This window comes from Schistocerca nitens, mitochondrion (assembly GCF_023898315.1).
Source record: "Schistocerca nitens mitochondrion, complete genome".
NCBI classification, from domain to species: Eukaryota; Metazoa; Arthropoda; class Insecta; order Orthoptera; family Acrididae; genus Schistocerca; species Schistocerca nitens.
In genome coordinates, this window is record NC_063967.1 from 1 (window position 1) to 15,610 (window position 15,610).

The 15,610-nt window shown below is 27.0% G+C and overlaps 13 protein-coding genes and 24 non-coding genes across 37 annotated transcripts, besides 1 other annotated feature; 23 read left to right on the forward strand and 14 right to left on the reverse strand. All coding sequences in view use genetic code 5, as the record gives it.

Moving 5' to 3' along the window:
• On the forward strand, positions 1-66 carry NDB37_mgt01. The gene has a single exon. It is a non-coding gene; the product is annotated as a tRNA-Ile (tRNA).
• Positions 67-68: 2 nt separating this feature from the next.
• NDB37_mgt02 lies at positions 69-137 on the reverse strand. The gene has a single exon. It is a non-coding gene; the product is annotated as a tRNA-Gln (tRNA).
• NDB37_mgt03 lies at positions 137-205 on the forward strand. Its single transcript has one exon. It is a non-coding gene; the product is annotated as a tRNA-Met (tRNA).
• On the forward strand, positions 206-1,226 carry ND2 (NADH dehydrogenase subunit 2). Its single transcript has one exon. A coding segment is annotated over exon 1 (1,021 nt).
• Positions 1,227-1,294, forward strand: NDB37_mgt04. The gene has a single exon. It is a non-coding gene; the product is annotated as a tRNA-Trp (tRNA).
• On the reverse strand, positions 1,287-1,349 carry NDB37_mgt05. The gene has a single exon. It is a non-coding gene; the product is annotated as a tRNA-Cys (tRNA).
• Positions 1,350-1,356: 7 nt separating this feature from the next.
• Positions 1,357-1,421, reverse strand: NDB37_mgt06. Its single transcript has one exon. It is a non-coding gene; the product is annotated as a tRNA-Tyr (tRNA).
• A 1-nt stretch (position 1,422) lies between these two features.
• On the forward strand, positions 1,423-2,953 carry COX1 (cytochrome c oxidase subunit I; the record flags this gene model as incomplete). The annotated part of the gene is made up of 1 exon: positions 1,423-2,953. A coding segment is annotated over one exon (1,531 nt), but the record flags the coding sequence as incomplete, so codon positions are not given.
• NDB37_mgt07 lies at positions 2,954-3,019 on the forward strand. The gene has a single exon. It is a non-coding gene; the product is annotated as a tRNA-Leu (tRNA).
• Positions 3,020-3,021: 2 nt separating this feature from the next.
• Positions 3,022-3,712, forward strand: COX2 (cytochrome c oxidase subunit II). Its single transcript has one exon. A coding segment is annotated over exon 1 (691 nt).
• On the forward strand, positions 3,713-3,780 carry NDB37_mgt08. Its single transcript has one exon. It is a non-coding gene; the product is annotated as a tRNA-Asp (tRNA).
• A 5-nt stretch (positions 3,781-3,785) lies between these two features.
• Positions 3,786-3,856, forward strand: NDB37_mgt09. The gene has a single exon. It is a non-coding gene; the product is annotated as a tRNA-Lys (tRNA).
• A 9-nt stretch (positions 3,857-3,865) lies between these two features.
• Positions 3,866-4,033, forward strand: ATP8 (ATP synthase F0 subunit 8). The gene has a single exon. It carries the CDS (start codon positions 3,866-3,868, stop codon positions 4,031-4,033), a length of 168 nt encoding a protein of 55 aa, YP_010401635.1.
• ATP6 (ATP synthase F0 subunit 6) lies at positions 4,027-4,704 on the forward strand. The gene has a single exon. It carries the CDS (start codon positions 4,027-4,029, stop codon positions 4,702-4,704), a length of 678 nt encoding a protein of 225 aa, YP_010401636.1.
• A 3-nt stretch (positions 4,705-4,707) lies between these two features.
• On the forward strand, positions 4,708-5,499 carry COX3 (cytochrome c oxidase subunit III). The gene has a single exon. It carries the CDS (start codon positions 4,708-4,710, stop codon positions 5,497-5,499), a length of 792 nt encoding a protein of 263 aa, YP_010401637.1.
• Positions 5,500-5,501: 2 nt separating this feature from the next.
• Positions 5,502-5,567, forward strand: NDB37_mgt10. The gene has a single exon. It is a non-coding gene; the product is annotated as a tRNA-Gly (tRNA).
• On the forward strand, positions 5,568-5,921 carry ND3 (NADH dehydrogenase subunit 3). The gene has a single exon. The coding sequence runs from the start codon at positions 5,568-5,570 to the stop codon at positions 5,919-5,921; it is 354 nt and encodes a 117-aa protein (YP_010401638.1).
• NDB37_mgt11 lies at positions 5,922-5,987 on the forward strand. Its single transcript has one exon. It is a non-coding gene; the product is annotated as a tRNA-Ala (tRNA).
• Positions 5,988-5,991: 4 nt separating this feature from the next.
• NDB37_mgt12 lies at positions 5,992-6,057 on the forward strand. Its single transcript has one exon. It is a non-coding gene; the product is annotated as a tRNA-Arg (tRNA).
• A 2-nt stretch (positions 6,058-6,059) lies between these two features.
• NDB37_mgt13 lies at positions 6,060-6,126 on the forward strand. Its single transcript has one exon. It is a non-coding gene; the product is annotated as a tRNA-Asn (tRNA).
• On the forward strand, positions 6,127-6,193 carry NDB37_mgt14. Its single transcript has one exon. It is a non-coding gene; the product is annotated as a tRNA-Ser (tRNA).
• A 3-nt stretch (positions 6,194-6,196) lies between these two features.
• Positions 6,197-6,262, forward strand: NDB37_mgt15. Its single transcript has one exon. It is a non-coding gene; the product is annotated as a tRNA-Glu (tRNA).
• NDB37_mgt16 lies at positions 6,261-6,325 on the reverse strand. The gene has a single exon. It is a non-coding gene; the product is annotated as a tRNA-Phe (tRNA).
• On the reverse strand, positions 6,326-8,043 carry ND5 (NADH dehydrogenase subunit 5). Its single transcript has one exon. A coding segment is annotated over exon 1 (1,718 nt).
• Positions 8,044-8,058: 15 nt separating this feature from the next.
• Positions 8,059-8,124, reverse strand: NDB37_mgt17. The gene has a single exon. It is a non-coding gene; the product is annotated as a tRNA-His (tRNA).
• A 3-nt stretch (positions 8,125-8,127) lies between these two features.
• ND4 (NADH dehydrogenase subunit 4) lies at positions 8,128-9,462 on the reverse strand. Its single transcript has one exon. The coding sequence runs from the start codon at positions 9,460-9,462 to the stop codon at positions 8,128-8,130; it is 1,335 nt and encodes a 444-aa protein (YP_010401640.1).
• On the reverse strand, positions 9,456-9,749 carry ND4L (NADH dehydrogenase subunit 4L). The gene has a single exon. The coding sequence runs from the start codon at positions 9,747-9,749 to the stop codon at positions 9,456-9,458; it is 294 nt and encodes a 97-aa protein (YP_010401641.1).
• Positions 9,750-9,751: 2 nt separating this feature from the next.
• Positions 9,752-9,820, forward strand: NDB37_mgt18. The gene has a single exon. It is a non-coding gene; the product is annotated as a tRNA-Thr (tRNA).
• NDB37_mgt19 lies at positions 9,821-9,884 on the reverse strand. The gene has a single exon. It is a non-coding gene; the product is annotated as a tRNA-Pro (tRNA).
• A 2-nt stretch (positions 9,885-9,886) lies between these two features.
• Positions 9,887-10,408, forward strand: ND6 (NADH dehydrogenase subunit 6). Its single transcript has one exon. The coding sequence runs from the start codon at positions 9,887-9,889 to the stop codon at positions 10,406-10,408; it is 522 nt and encodes a 173-aa protein (YP_010401642.1).
• A 7-nt stretch (positions 10,409-10,415) lies between these two features.
• Positions 10,416-11,555, forward strand: CYTB (cytochrome b). Its single transcript has one exon. The coding sequence runs from the start codon at positions 10,416-10,418 to the stop codon at positions 11,553-11,555; it is 1,140 nt and encodes a 379-aa protein (YP_010401643.1).
• Positions 11,556-11,557: 2 nt separating this feature from the next.
• On the forward strand, positions 11,558-11,627 carry NDB37_mgt20. The gene has a single exon. It is a non-coding gene; the product is annotated as a tRNA-Ser (tRNA).
• Positions 11,628-11,643: 16 nt separating this feature from the next.
• Positions 11,644-12,588, reverse strand: ND1 (NADH dehydrogenase subunit 1). The gene has a single exon. The coding sequence runs from the start codon at positions 12,586-12,588 to the stop codon at positions 11,644-11,646; it is 945 nt and encodes a 314-aa protein (YP_010401644.1).
• Positions 12,589-12,591: 3 nt separating this feature from the next.
• NDB37_mgt21 lies at positions 12,592-12,656 on the reverse strand. Its single transcript has one exon. It is a non-coding gene; the product is annotated as a tRNA-Leu (tRNA).
• Positions 12,657-13,975, reverse strand: NDB37_mgr02. The gene has a single exon. It is a non-coding gene; the product is annotated as a 16S ribosomal RNA (ribosomal RNA).
• On the reverse strand, positions 13,976-14,046 carry NDB37_mgt22. The gene has a single exon. It is a non-coding gene; the product is annotated as a tRNA-Val (tRNA).
• NDB37_mgr01 lies at positions 14,047-14,846 on the reverse strand. Its single transcript has one exon. It is a non-coding gene; the product is annotated as a 12S ribosomal RNA (ribosomal RNA).
• Positions 14,847-15,610: an origin of replication.

Sequence of the window (15,610 nt, forward strand, 5' to 3'; positions counted from 1 at the left end):
AATGAAGTGCCTGATTAAAGGGTTACCTTGATAGGGTAAATCAAGTAAATAAAATTACCTTCATTAAATTACATAAGACAGAATTAAACTACCTCCTTTAGTATCAAAAACTAACGTGCATCATACACCTTAATGTAAAAAGGTAAGCTAAACAAGCTAATGGGTTCATACCCCATTCATAGAGGTATCAATCCTCTCCTTTTTAATGACCAACAACTCTACAAAACTTCTCTTCCTATCAACATTAATGATAGGAACGATCCTGTCCATTTCATCAAACTCCTGATTTGGAGTTTGAATAGGACTTGAGATCAACTTACTTTCATTTATTCCGCTCCTAACAAGAAATAAAAATATAATAATAAATGAATCATCAATTAAATATTTTATTGTCCAAGCAATAGCATCGACAATACTATTATTTTCAATTTTGCTGATTCAAATAAAATATCCAATAGGATGAGAAACAGAATTTATTCCATCAATAATAATCAGATCTAGATTATTATTAAAGATCGGGGCTGCACCCTTTCACTTCTGATTTCCAGAAGTAATAGAAGCTTCAAGATGAAATAACTGTTTAACACTAATAACATGACAAAAAATTGCCCCAATAATAGTATTATCTTATTGTATTCAACTAAGAACTTTCATTTGAACGATTATTATTCTAAGAATCATTATTGGGGCAATAGGTGGTTTAAATCAAACATCTCTACGACAACTTCTAGCATATTCCTCAATTAGACATTTAGGGTGAATAATTAGATCCTTAACAGTTAGAGAAAACATCTGAGAATTATACTTTATTATTTACTCAATATTAAGATTAATTATGGTATTATTATTTAAGCAAATAAATCTATTTTTTATAAACCAAATTTATTCAGCCAGAAACATAAGAACTGAAATTAAATTCATAATATTTTTATCTCTTTTATCCTTAGGTGGTTTACCACCATTCATTGGATTTCTACCAAAATGAATTGTAATACAATCATTAATAGAAAATAACATAACAACTATTATGACAATTATGGTTGTATTAACTACAATTACACTTTATTATTACATACGTATTAGATTCTCAGCCCTAATCATATCATACACAGAAAATTCGTGATCTATAAAAATAAAGTCTCAAAAATCAAGAATTATTCTTCCTATAACAGTAATAATTTCAACAATAGGATTAATCTCAACATCAACCTTAATCTCATTATACTAAGGACTTAAGTTAACTAAACTAATAACCTTCAAAGTTATAATTAAAAGAACAATCTTTTAGGCCTTAGTAAAAATTTACACCTCTAGAATTGCAGTCTAGAATCATAATTGAATATAAGGCCTAAAGCATGGTAAGAGAGAAACATCTCATAAGTAGATTTACAGTCTACCACCTTAAATTCAGCCATCTTACCGCAAAAATGATTATTCTCAACAAACCATAAGGATATTGGTACTTTATACTTCTTATTTGGAGCGTGAGCAGGTATAGTAGGAACATCAATAAGAATACTTATTCGTGCTGAACTTGGTCAACCAGGATCTTTAATTGGAGATGACCAAATTTATAATGTTATTATTACAGCTCACGCATTTGTAATAATTTTTTTTATAGTAATACCTATTATAATTGGTGGATTTGGTAATTGACTAGTACCATTAATAATTGGCGCACCAGATATAGCATTCCCACGAATAAATAATATAAGTTTTTGATTACTACCACCTTCACTAACCCTCCTTCTTACATCTTCTATAGTAGATAATGGTGCTGGTACAGGATGAACAGTTTACCCTCCTCTTGCAGGAGCCATCGCACATGGGGGGGCATCTGTAGACCTAGCTATTTTTTCACTTCACTTAGCAGGTGTATCATCTATTCTTGGTGCAGTAAACTTCATTACAACAGCAATTAATATACGATCAGAAAGTATAACTCTAGATCAAACACCTTTATTTGTCTGATCTGTAGCTATTACAGCCCTTCTCCTACTCTTATCGCTTCCAGTATTAGCAGGGGCTATTACTATATTATTAACAGATCGAAACTTAAATACATCATTCTTTGACCCTGCAGGAGGGGGTGACCCAATTCTATATCAACATTTATTCTGATTCTTTGGACACCCAGAAGTTTACATTTTAATTCTGCCAGGATTTGGAATTATTTCTCACATTGTATGTCAAGAAAGAGGAAAAATTGAATCATTTGGAACATTAGGTATAATTTATGCCATACTATCAATTGGACTAATAGGATTTATTGTATGAGCACACCATATATTTACAGTAGGAATGGATGTAGACACACGAGCATATTTTACATCAGCAACAATAATTATTGCTGTACCTACAGGAATTAAGGTATTTAGATGATTAGCCACACTATATGGTACTAAATTCAAATTTAATCCACCGTTATTATGAGCTTTAGGATTTATTTTTCTATTCACAATTGGTGGATTAACAGGATTAGTATTAGCAAATTCATCACTTGACATCGTATTACATGATACATACTATGTAGTAGCCCACTTTCATTATGTATTATCCATAGGAGCAGTATTTGCAATTATAGGAGGTGTTATTCAATGATACCCATTATTTACAGGATTAACTATAAATAATACATGATTAAAAATTCAATTTACAATTATATTTATTGGAGTAAACTTAACATTCTTCCCTCAACACTTTCTAGGACTAGCAGGAATACCACGACGATATTCAGACTACCCAGACGCATATACATCATGAAATGTAGTATCAAGAATTGGGTCCACAATTTCTATTGTAGGAATCATTATATTTATTTTAATTATATGAGAAAGAATGGTTACAAACCGATCAATCATATTTAGAGCTAATATAAGAAGATCAACAGAATGACTACAAAATAATCCGCCTGCAGAACATAGTTACTCAGAACTACCATTAATTTCTAGATTCTAATATGGCAGATTAGTGCAGTAGATTTAAGCTCTACAAATAAAGGTTTGACCTTTTATTAGAAAAATTTTATTAATGGCAACATGATCAAATTTATCCCTTCAAGATGGAGCTTCACCATTAATGGAGCAACTATCATTCTTCCATGATCATACTATGGTCGTATTATTATTAATTACAGTAATTGTAGGTTATGCCCTAAGTTACATATTATTCATTGCTTATACAAACCGAAACATACTTCACGGACATTTAATTGAGACAATCTGAACAGCACTACCAGCAATTACACTAATTTTTATTGCACTCCCATCATTACGATTACTATATTTACTTGATGATTCAGTAGACGCAATAATCACAATTAAAACAATTGGACGACAATGATACTGAAGATATGAATATTCAGACTTTATAGATGTGGAATTTGACACTTATATAACAATAGAACAAGAATTAGAAAACGACGGATTTCGACTTCTAGATGTAGATAACCGAACAATCCTACCAATAAATACAGAAGTACGAGTATTAACAAGAGCATCGGACGTTCTACACTCATGAGCAGTACCTGCATTAGGGGTTAAAATTGATGCAACACCAGGTCGACTAAACCAAGGAACATTTACAATAAACCGACCTGGACTGTTCTTTGGACAATGTTCAGAAATCTGTGGAGCAAACCACAGATTTATACCAATTGTAATTGAAAGAACTTCAGTAAACTTATTTATCAAGTGATTATCTAAGATAATCTAAGGAGTTAGTTAATATATATAACATTAGAGTGTCAATCTAAAATAACTAAATAATTAGTACACCTTGAAATACATCAGATGACTGAAAGTAAGTAATGGTCTCTTAAACCAAAAAATAGTAAATTAACGACTACTTCTGATGGGGAAATTCAATCCAAATCCCTCAAATATCTCCTCTTATATGATTCTCCCTATTTATTATATTTTCAACTACATTAGTTTTATTTAATCAAATAAACTTTTTCTCATTTAAACCAAACCTTATTAAAAGAGCAGAAAAAAGAATAATTGATATAAAGAACTTAAATTGAAAATGATAACAAACTTATTTTCAACATTTGATCCATCAACTAATATCTTCAATTTATCATTAAATTGAACTAGAACATTCCTAGGATTATTATTAATCCCATCAATATTTTGACTTACACCATCACGAATTAATATTATTTGAAATAAACTAAACTTAACCTTACATAATGAATTTAAAACATTACTAGGACCAAAATCATTTAATGGAACAACATTCATCTTCATTTCAATCTTTATTATAATATTATTTAACAATTTCATAGGATTATTCCCTTACATTTTCACTAGAACAAGACATTTAGCATTAACATTTGCAATCGCTCTACCTATATGATTAAGATTTATACTATTTGGATGAATTAATCACACCAATCATATATTTACACACCTTGTTCCCCAAGGAACACCACCTGCATTAATATCATTTATAGTATTAATTGAAACAATTAGAAATATCATTCGACCAGGTACGCTAGCAGTACGACTAGCAGCAAATATAATTGCAGGACATTTACTATTAACACTGCTAGGAAATACAGGACCATCTATAGCAATAAATTTAATCTCACTATTAATTATTGGACAAATACTTCTATTAATTCTAGAATCAGCAGTAGCAATAATTCAAGCTTACGTTTTCTCAATTCTAAGAACTTTATATTCTAGAGAAGTATACTAACTTATGTTAACAACTCACTCAAACCACCCATTCCACTTAGTAGATTACAGACCTTGACCATTAACAGGAGCAATTGGAGCAATAGTTCTAGTATCAGGATTAGCAAAATGATTTCACCTATTCAACATTAACTTATTCATAATTGGATTTGGAATTACCCTATTAACTATAATCCAATGATGACGAGATGTAGTACGAGAAGGAACGTACCAAGGACTACATACAGGATTTGTATCAATTGGATTACGATGAGGAATAATTTTATTTATTGCATCAGAAGTACTATTCTTTGTTTCATTTTTCTGAGCATTTTTTAGAAGAAGACTAGCACCCACTATTGAACTAGGGATATTATGACCCCCAATAGGAATTCAACCTTTTAATCCTATACAAATTCCATTACTTAATACAGCTATTCTTTTAGCATCAGGAGTAACAGTAACATGAGCACATCATAGTCTAATAGAATCTAATCATACTCAAGCATTACAAGGACTATTCTTCACAGTAATACTAGGATTATATTTCACTATACTTCAAGCATATGAATATTGAGAAGCACCATTCACCATTGCAGACGCAGTTTATGGATCAACATTCTTTGTTGCAACAGGATTCCACGGTCTACACGTAATTATCGGAACAATTTTCTTATCAACATGTCTACTTCGACATTCAATAAATCAATTTTCACCAAGACACCACTTTGGATTTGAAGCAGCAGCATGATACTGACACTTTGTAGACGTAGTATGATTATTTTTATACATTTCTATTTATTGATGAGGTAGATAATTGTTTTTCTAGTATAAATAGTACATTTGACTTCCAATCAAAAAGCTTGATATAAATCAAGAAAAACAATCCTAATTTTATCTACAAGAATTTTTATTAGATTTATTATTCCAATAATTGTTATAATCCTTGCAACAACATTATCAAAAAAATTAATTAATGACCGAGAAAAAAGATCACCATTTGAGTGTGGATTTGACCCAAAAAGATCGGCACGAATACCATTCTCACTTCGATTCTTCTTAATTGCAGTAATTTTCTTAATTTTTGATGTAGAAATCGCACTAATCCTTCCAATTGTAATTATTTTTAAAACTTCAGATATTATAATCTGAACAATATCAACAATATTTTTTATTATAGTATTACTAGGTGGATTATACCATGAATGAAACCAAGGAGCCTTACAATGAGCAGAATAAAGGGTTGTAGTTAACTATAACATTTGGGTTGCATTCAAAAAGTATTGATATAATCAATCAACCTTAAATAGAATAAGAAGCGAAGTATTGCAGCCAGTTTCGACCTGGAAGGTTGGTAAATAAATACCCTTATTCTTATTAATTGAAGCCAAAAAGAGGCGTATTACTGTTAATAATATAATTGAACTATAAAGTTCCAATTAAGGAAATGTAAAGCCAATATGAAAGCTGCTAACTTTTTATATTAGCGGTTAAACTCCGTTAACATTTCTAAAATTTATATAGTTTAAATAAAACATTACATTTTCACTGTAAAAATAATATATATATATTTATAAATACTTAAAAGTAAAAATACTTCCTTAACATCTTCAGTGTCACGCTCTAAATATAAGCTATTCAAGTAAACGAAAAATAATATCACCAAAATAAATATTCAAAAAATAAAAGTTAAAAGATAAATCTTAAAATTAGAATCATATCAACCTTGCATATAACTAATTAAATAAATAAATAATCTATATAAACCTTGACCACCAAATAATTCACCTCAACCATAATCAAATGACTTTGATGAATAATAACCCAATTTTAAAGGAATATATCTAATAAACTTAGTTGAAATGAAAGGTATAAACCACATAGAACCAGCAAATCTAACAAAAGAAAGTATACTTAAAGAAAACAAATTTTGAGAGAAATCAAAATCAGAAATAAGATAACCTAAATAAGCACCTAAAACAACTACAGTAATAGTCAAAAACTTTAAATAATAAGGCAAAACAATCACATGAGGAACAGGAAAAATTAATCAAGATAAAAGACTCCCACCAAAAACAGCGACAAACAATAAACCAATTATACCAAAAGAAATATAATAACCCTTATCATCAAAAGAAAATCTAGAATAAAAATTATTATCACCAGATATTGAATAATAAAAAAGACGAAAAGAATAAGAAGCAGTTAAACCAGTAGAAAAGAAATAAAGAAAAAAAATCAAACAATTAATTCATCTTAAACAAACCATCTCAAGAATTAAATCCTTTGAATAAAAACCTGCTAAAAATGGTATACCACACAAAGACAAACTAGAAACATTAAAACAAACTGAAGTTAAAGGTATTAAATTAACAATTGAACCTATAAAACGAATATCTTGAGAATCCTTTAAATTATGAATTATTGAACCTGCACACATAAACAATAAAGCCTTAAATAAAGCATGAGCTAACAAATGAAAAAACGCAAGCTTTGAATAACCTATAGCCAAAATTCTTATTATTAAACCAAGTTGTCTTAAAGTAGAAAGAGCGATAATTTTCTTCAAATCAAATTCAAAATTCGCACCTAAACCAGCCATAAACATAGTTATACAACCAATTAAAAGTAAAAATCAACCACAATTATAAGTATCTAATATTGGTCTAAAACGAATTAATAAATAAACCCCAGCAGTAACAAGAGTAGAAGAATGAACCAAAGCAGAAACAGGAGTAGGAGCAGCCATAGCAGCAGGAAGTCAAGAAGAAAAAGGAATTTGAGCTCTTTTAGTTATAGCTGCTAAAACAATTAATATAGTAATAATCTTTATTTCAAAAGAATAAGAAATAAAATCATAATAATAAATATAATTTCAACCACCAAAATTTAATATTCAAGCAATAGAAATTAAAATAGCAACATCACCAATACGATTAGAAAGTGCAGTTAACATACCCGCACTATAAGATTTAACATTTTGATAATAAATAACTAAACAATAAGAAACCAAGCCTAAACCATCCCATCCTAATAAAATTCTAATCAAATTAGGACTGATAATTAAAAAGCCTATAGAAAGAATAAATATCAAAACAATAATAATAAAACGATTGATATTCTTTTCTCCCGATATATAATCCTCTCTATAATAAATAACCAAAGAAGAAATATATATAACAAAAGACATAAAAATAAGAGACATTCAATCCAAAATTAAAGTCATAACAACCATAGAACCATTTAAATTAAAAAGCTCCCATTCAACAAAAACTCTATAATCAATTATTAAATAATAAATACCTAAAATAAAAATTATAGTTCTAGAAAAAAATAAAGAAAAAAAACTCAAAGAACAAATAGAAAACAAATTCACGGCCTAAGATGAAAAATTCATATCATTGATTCCACAAAACAACATTTTTAATTAAAATACTTAAGCAACCTAAACAAAAAAATATTCTCCCTTTAAACAAAGAATATTTAAAGGTAATCAATGTAAAAGTAAAAGATGATATTCTCGAAAATAACCGAGAGAACAAGTATAAACACCAGAATAATAATTACCATGCTGAGAATAAGAATACATATATAAAGTATAAACAGCTCTAAAAAATGACAAAAAAATCAAAGCAAAAAATCTAAAAGAAGATCAAGATATAATTCTATTTAATAATCTAAGTTCACCTACTAAATTTAAAGAAGGAGGAGCAGCTATATTAGAAGATCTCAAAAGAAATCATCATAAAGCCATTCTTGGTATCAAATTAATTATACCTTTATTAATTAATAATCTTCGTCTACCTAAACGCTCATAAATAATATTAGATAAACAAAATAAACCAGAAGAACATAAACCATGACCAACCATTAAGGAAAGAGAACCTATACAACCTCATCAATTCATAGTTATCAATCCACCAATAACTATTCTTATATGAGCAACAGAAGAATAAGCAATTAAAGACTTTAAATCAACCTGACGAAAACAAATAAATCTAACAATAACTCCACCAGATAAACCTAAAGATAATCAAAAATAGTTAAACTTTAAACCTAAATAAGAGATAACCTTCATAACACGAAAAATACCATAACCACCTAACTTCAATAGAACACCAGCAAGAATCATTCTACCTGAAATAGGAGCCTCAACATGAGCCTTAGGAAGTCATAAATGAACCAAAAATATTGGCATCTTAACTAAAAAAGCAAGAATTATAAACACATAAAACATAAAATAATAAGAACCAAAATCAACCAATAAAGGAAAATATAAAGTATTAGAAAAATCATAAACCCTAAATAAAACTAATAATAAAGGCAATCTAGCAACCAAAGTATAAAAAATTAAATAAACACCAGCCTGCAAACGCTCAGGTTGATAACCTCAACCTAAAATTAAAAGTAAAGTAGGAACCAATCTAGACTCAAAAAAAATATAAAAAGAAAGAAGACTCAATCTAGCAAATGAACAATAAAGCATAATCATTAAAATTAAGACCATAAAAACAAAAAAATTAGAATGATAAGAACTTAAATAAACTGAACCTCTAGCAGTAATTATTAAACAACAAATTCAAAAACTAAGTAAAATTAAACTAAAAGAAAAATAATCAATACCAAAATAATATCTAATTATATTCAAATCTGCATATGAATAAACACAAACCATAAAAACAAAACTAGACAAAAACATTAAAGAATGAACCAACCATCAACAATTATTAACCAAACAAAGAGGGATCAAAAAAATAGTTATAAATAAATACTTTAACATAAAGATAAACCAAAAGAATTAAAAAAATCATTTCCATGAGAACGAATTATTGAAACTAAAATAGAAAGACCTAAAGCACCTTCACAAACAGAAAAAACCAAAAAAATAACAGGAAAAAAATAATCATAATCAAACTCAATAACAAAAACAATAATCAACATAAATAAAGAAAGAACAATATATTCCAATCTCAAAAGAACCATTAATAAATGCTTACGTTTAGAAGAAAAAACATAAACACCAGCAAAGTAAATCAATAAAGAAGTAAAGACAGAAAATATAAACATTAGTTTTAATAGTTTAAAAAAAACGCCGGTCTTGTAAACCGGAAATAAGTCCAAGCCCCACTTTTAAAACTTCAGAGGTAGAAAGCTTCCTATCATCGGTCTCCAAAACCGATATTTTTAATAAACTAACCCCTGAAATGATTAAAATAATAATTATATCACTATCAAACGTAATAAATATTAATTTTATTAAATTAAGACACCCGATATCAATAATACTTTTCATTATCCTACAAACTTTCCTAGTTGGATTAATAACAGGAACAATAATGGAAAGATATTGGTTATCATATATTTTATTTTTAACGTTTCTTGGTGGTATATTAGTTCTATTTATTTATATTACGAGAATTGCATCAAACGAAATATTTCAACCTAAATCAATTACGATAATTATTACATTAACAATATGAATATTTATTATATCAACATTAATTATTTTAGATATATCAATATTTATAGACTTTTTCAAAAATACTGAAACTATAAATATTGATAATTCAATCAATTTTCAAGAAATAACAATATCTTTAGAAAAACTATATAATAGACCAACATTCATTATTACAATAATAATAATAATTTATTTATTTTTAGCACTACTAGCAGTTGTTAAAATCACCAACATTAACCAGGGGCCTATTCGTAAAATAAGATAATTTACTAATGAATAAACCCTTACGATTGAGACATCCTTTAATTAAAATCATTAATAACTCTTTAGTTGATTTACCTGCACCAACAAATATTTCATTTTGATGGAATTTTGGGTCCCTATTAGGGTTATGTTTGGTAATCCAAATTGTAACTGGACTATTTTTAGCTATACATTATACATCAAATATTGAAATAGCATTTAGTAGTGTAGTTCACATCTGCCGAGACGTAAATAATGGTTGAATTATTCGAACCTTACATGCAAATGGAGCTTCTATATTTTTTATTTGTATTTATTTACATGTCGGACGAGGAATTTACTATGGATCTTATATATACATACACACCTGAATAATTGGTACAGTAATCCTATTCTTAGTTATAGCAACTGCATTTATAGGATATGTTTTACCTTGAGGTCAAATATCATTCTGAGGTGCAACAGTAATCACTAATTTATTATCAGCAATCCCATATCTAGGAACAGATTTAGTTCAATGAGTATGAGGAGGGTTTGCTGTTGATAATGCAACATTAAATCGATTCTTTACATTCCATTTTGTATTACCATTTATTATTGCTGCTATAGCAGCAATTCATTTATTTTTCCTTCACCAAACAGGGTCTAATAACCCTCTAGGACTAAATGGAGATATTGAAAAGATTCCATTTCATCCATACTTTACTTTCAAGGACTCTATTACATTTGTATTAATAACATCATTATTAATTATACTATGCTTAATTAATCCTTATCTCCTAGGAGATCCAGACAATTTTGTACCTGCCAACCCATTAGTAACTCCTGTTCATATTCAACCAGAATGATATTTCCTATTTGCATACGCAATTCTACGATCAATCCCTAATAAACTAGGGGGTGTTATTGCATTATTCTTATCAATTAGAATCTTAATAATTTTACCATTCTATAATAAAACACCATTCCGAGGTATTCAATTCTATCCTATAAATCAGATTTTATTCTGAATCATAGTAGTTGTTGTATGCTTATTAACATGAATTGGAAAACGACCTGTTGAAGAACCTTATATTATAACAGGACAAATCTTAACAATTATCTACTTTACATACTTCTTAATTAACGTACATGTTGCAAACGCATGAGATAAGCTAATTAAGGAATAATAAGTTAATTAGCTTAGGAAAAGCATATGTTTTGAAAACATAAAACTAGAAGTTTAACTCTTCTATTAACTTTTCTTAAAAAATTTCACTAAATATATGAAATAAATAAAATTTTTAAACCAACAAAGAAAATAAAAAAATTTAAAGATAATGGTAAAAAACTTTTTCAAGCTAAATACATTAACTTATCATAACGAAAGCGCGGTAAAGTACCACGAACTCAAATAAAACCAAAGGATATAACAGCAAGCTTAATAAAAAATATAAAAGAATAAAAGTCACCACCTAAAAAAATTAAAGATAATAATATTCTTATAAAAACAATTCTAGTATACTCAGCTAAAAAAATTAAAGTAAATCCGCCTGCACCATATTCAATATTAAACCCTGAAACTAATTCAGATTCACCTTCGGCAAAATCAAAAGGAGTACGATTAGTCTCAGCTAAACAAGAAGCAAAACAAGCTAAAGCTAAAGGGAAAGAAATAATAATAAATCAACAATAAAGCTGATAATTTATAAAATCAAACATGTTAAAACTTCCAATTAAAATAATTAAAGATAATAAAATTAAAGCCAAACTAACTTCATATGAAATTGTTTGAGCAACAGAACGAAGAGAACCTAGTAAAGAATAATTTGAATTGGAAGACCAGCCAGCAATTATAACAGTATAAACACCTAATCTAGTACAGCATAAAAAAAACAAAAATCCATAAGAAAAAGAACATATATAAGTTAAGTAAGGGAAAATAACTCAAACAGCCAAGGAAATCATTAAATTAAAGACAGGAGAAAAGTAATAAAGTAAATAATTAGATATAATAGGAATTGGCTGCTCCTTACTAATTAACTTGATTGCATCACTAAAGGGTTGAGGAATTCCAGCAAAACCAACCTTATTTGGACCCTTTCGAATTTGAATGTAACCTAAAACCTTACGCTCTAATAAAGTTAAAAAAGCAACACTAATTAAAACACAAATAACTAATAAAAGAAAATTCAAAATAAACATAAATAAATCATAAAGTATCAATACTATTTGTAGAAAAATCTACATAAATGAATTCTAAATTCAACACATTAATCTGTCAAAATAGTAATTTAATTAGTATTAATCAATAAAATAAAAAATATTTCAACCATATGGTCCTTTCGTACTAATATGAATTAATAATCTCAGGATAGAAACCGACCTGGCTCACGCCGGTCTGAACTCAGATCATGTAAGAATTTAAAGGTCGAACAGACCTAATTACTGGGCTACTGCACCCAAAATTTTTCTTAATCCAACATCGAGGTCGCAATCTGCTTTGTCGATATGAGCTCTCAAAAACAATTACGCTGTTATCCCTAAGGTAACTTAATCTTATGATCATAAATTATGGATCAAAACAAAAACATAAATTAATGATATAATAATGAAGAGTTTATTTATTCTTCATGTCACCCCAACAAAACATCATCATTAAATATAGAAAGACAAACAAAAAACTATATAAAAATAAAATGTTAAGCTCTATAGGGTCTTCTCGTCCTTAAGAAAAATTTAAGCCTTTTGACTAAAAAGTTAAATTCAAAAATTTATTAAGAGACAGTTGATTTCTCGTCAAGCCATTCATTCCAGCCACTAATTAAGAGACTAATGATTATGCTACCTTTGCACGGTCAAAATACCGCGGCTCTTTAAAAATCTGCTCAGTGAGCAGGCCAGACCTCAAAATATTTTCAAGAGGACATGTTTTTGATAAACAGGCGGAAATCAATTTTGCCTAGTTCCTTATAATAAATTCACAAGGTAAAAATTATATACAAATAAATATACTAATTCTATCATTATTACAAAAATTTTAAAATTAAATTTATAATCTTAATAAAAAACCTAAAATAATTATAAAATCAAAAATAAAAATAATGAACTAAAACGTAATCTTAAAGATAGCTGGTTTAAAGCTTACTATTATATTCTAATAAAACAAATTATAGGTTATTAACTCCAAAGCTTATCCCTTAGAGAATAAATAAGTTAATATTTATACCTAAAAAATTAAATAAAAACAATTAACTTCAAAAAATTAAATTTTTTCTTAAGAAACTAGATATCTTGGGAAACGATTAACATCTCATTTCTATAAATAATTTAATAATAATTATGATACATTAACTATAAATTATTTATAAATCAACCCAAATCGAGATAAGTAAGTAAATACTAAAATTTTGATAGACCCTGATACAAAAGGTACAACAAATAAAATCTACTTTTAAAAATTCAAAATAATATTTCATAAAACAATTACATTACCAATAAACTATAGTCTAAAAAATCAATTCTACAAAATATACTAAGACAAAATTCAACAAAATTATTCCTATTAAATAATCAAATAAACAAAAAATAAATACAATAAATTTAATAATCAAGATATTCTGATTTGCACAGAAAAATTTTCAGTGTAAATGAAACACTTTACTAATAAGTTATATCTTGAAACTCTTACTAGATACACTTTCCAGTACATCTACTATGTTACGACTTATCTCATCTAAATTGAAGCTAAATTAAAAAAAAATAAAATAGAATAATCAATAATGAGAGTGACGGGCGATGTGTACACACCTCAGAGCCAATATCAGTTAAATTAAATAAATTAAATTACTATCAAATCCACCTTCATTAACAGCATTTCACTATCAAATCCGTTATAAACAAAAATCTATTGTAACTCACCTCCTCTTAATTATAAGCTGCACCTTGACCTGAAATACTTTATAATTATAAATCTTGAGAATTATAACTCTAAAAAGATTCTCTGATAACGGAGATATACAAACAAATAAATCAAGTAGAGTTAATCGTGTATTATCAATCACGGGGTAAGTTCCTCTGAATGGAATGAGATACCGCCAAATTCTTTGGGTTTAAAGACCTTAACTAATAGTACCCTGGTAAATATAATTAACATTTAAAATAATAGGGTATCTAATCCTAGTTTATTATTCAAATTTCACAGATTCATAAAAAGAGCTATAAATAAATTTTAACATTTCACCTTACAAATTTATATTTTAACCCTAAAAATATAAACAACTGTTTTAACCAATAATATTCACTTGTATCAATCGTATAACCGCGGCTGCTGGCACGAATTATGCCGATACTAAATCAATTGCTAAATCCAAAATCAATTGATAATTAAATCAAATTACTGCAAAATAGAACATTTAGTTTAACAAAACTTACATATAATACAAAGAAAAAGTGAATAAATAAGCAAGAATAAAACTTTTGGGAACAAAATAAGAAATTTTTTAAAATTTTTAAAATAAGAAAAAATAAAAGATTCAAATATTTAAAGAAAAAAAAAGAAAAAAAACACAAAAAATGACAAAAAAAAAAAGAAACGCGCCCTCGAATGACCACAACAACCTCTCTATTATATATAAATAAAGATTAATATGGAACATGTATACCAATAAATGTATTATATTCTTTCTTATTTAATCTTTCTTTTCACTAATAATAAAGAAAGATTAAATAATATAATAAATATATTTAATATAATTATCTAAATTAATGTAATATGGTATTAATATAAAATTAACTTTATATTAAGTTAACTTAAATATTAATTAGTTAAATAATCTAATTATAGATAATTTATAAAATTATATTATTATAATTAATATAATTATATATATTAATATAAAATTTTATATTTAATAATATTAATTATATTTATTATATCCAATTATAATAATATTTAATATTAATTTACATATTATTATATAATTTATAATATAATAACCTATTTTAAGCTAAAAACATAAGTAGCTATAATCCTAGGTAAATAAATGTATTAAAATAATCATTTAATAATTATAAAATAACATTATAAGTATTTAAACTTAATTAAATTTAATATATTAATATAAATCATTTATTATATATAATATATTCAGATTATCCTAATCGAGATAAATTAATTAGAAATAACTAAAATAATACATAAACAAATTTTAAAAAAAAATTTTTAATTTATATATTAAATATA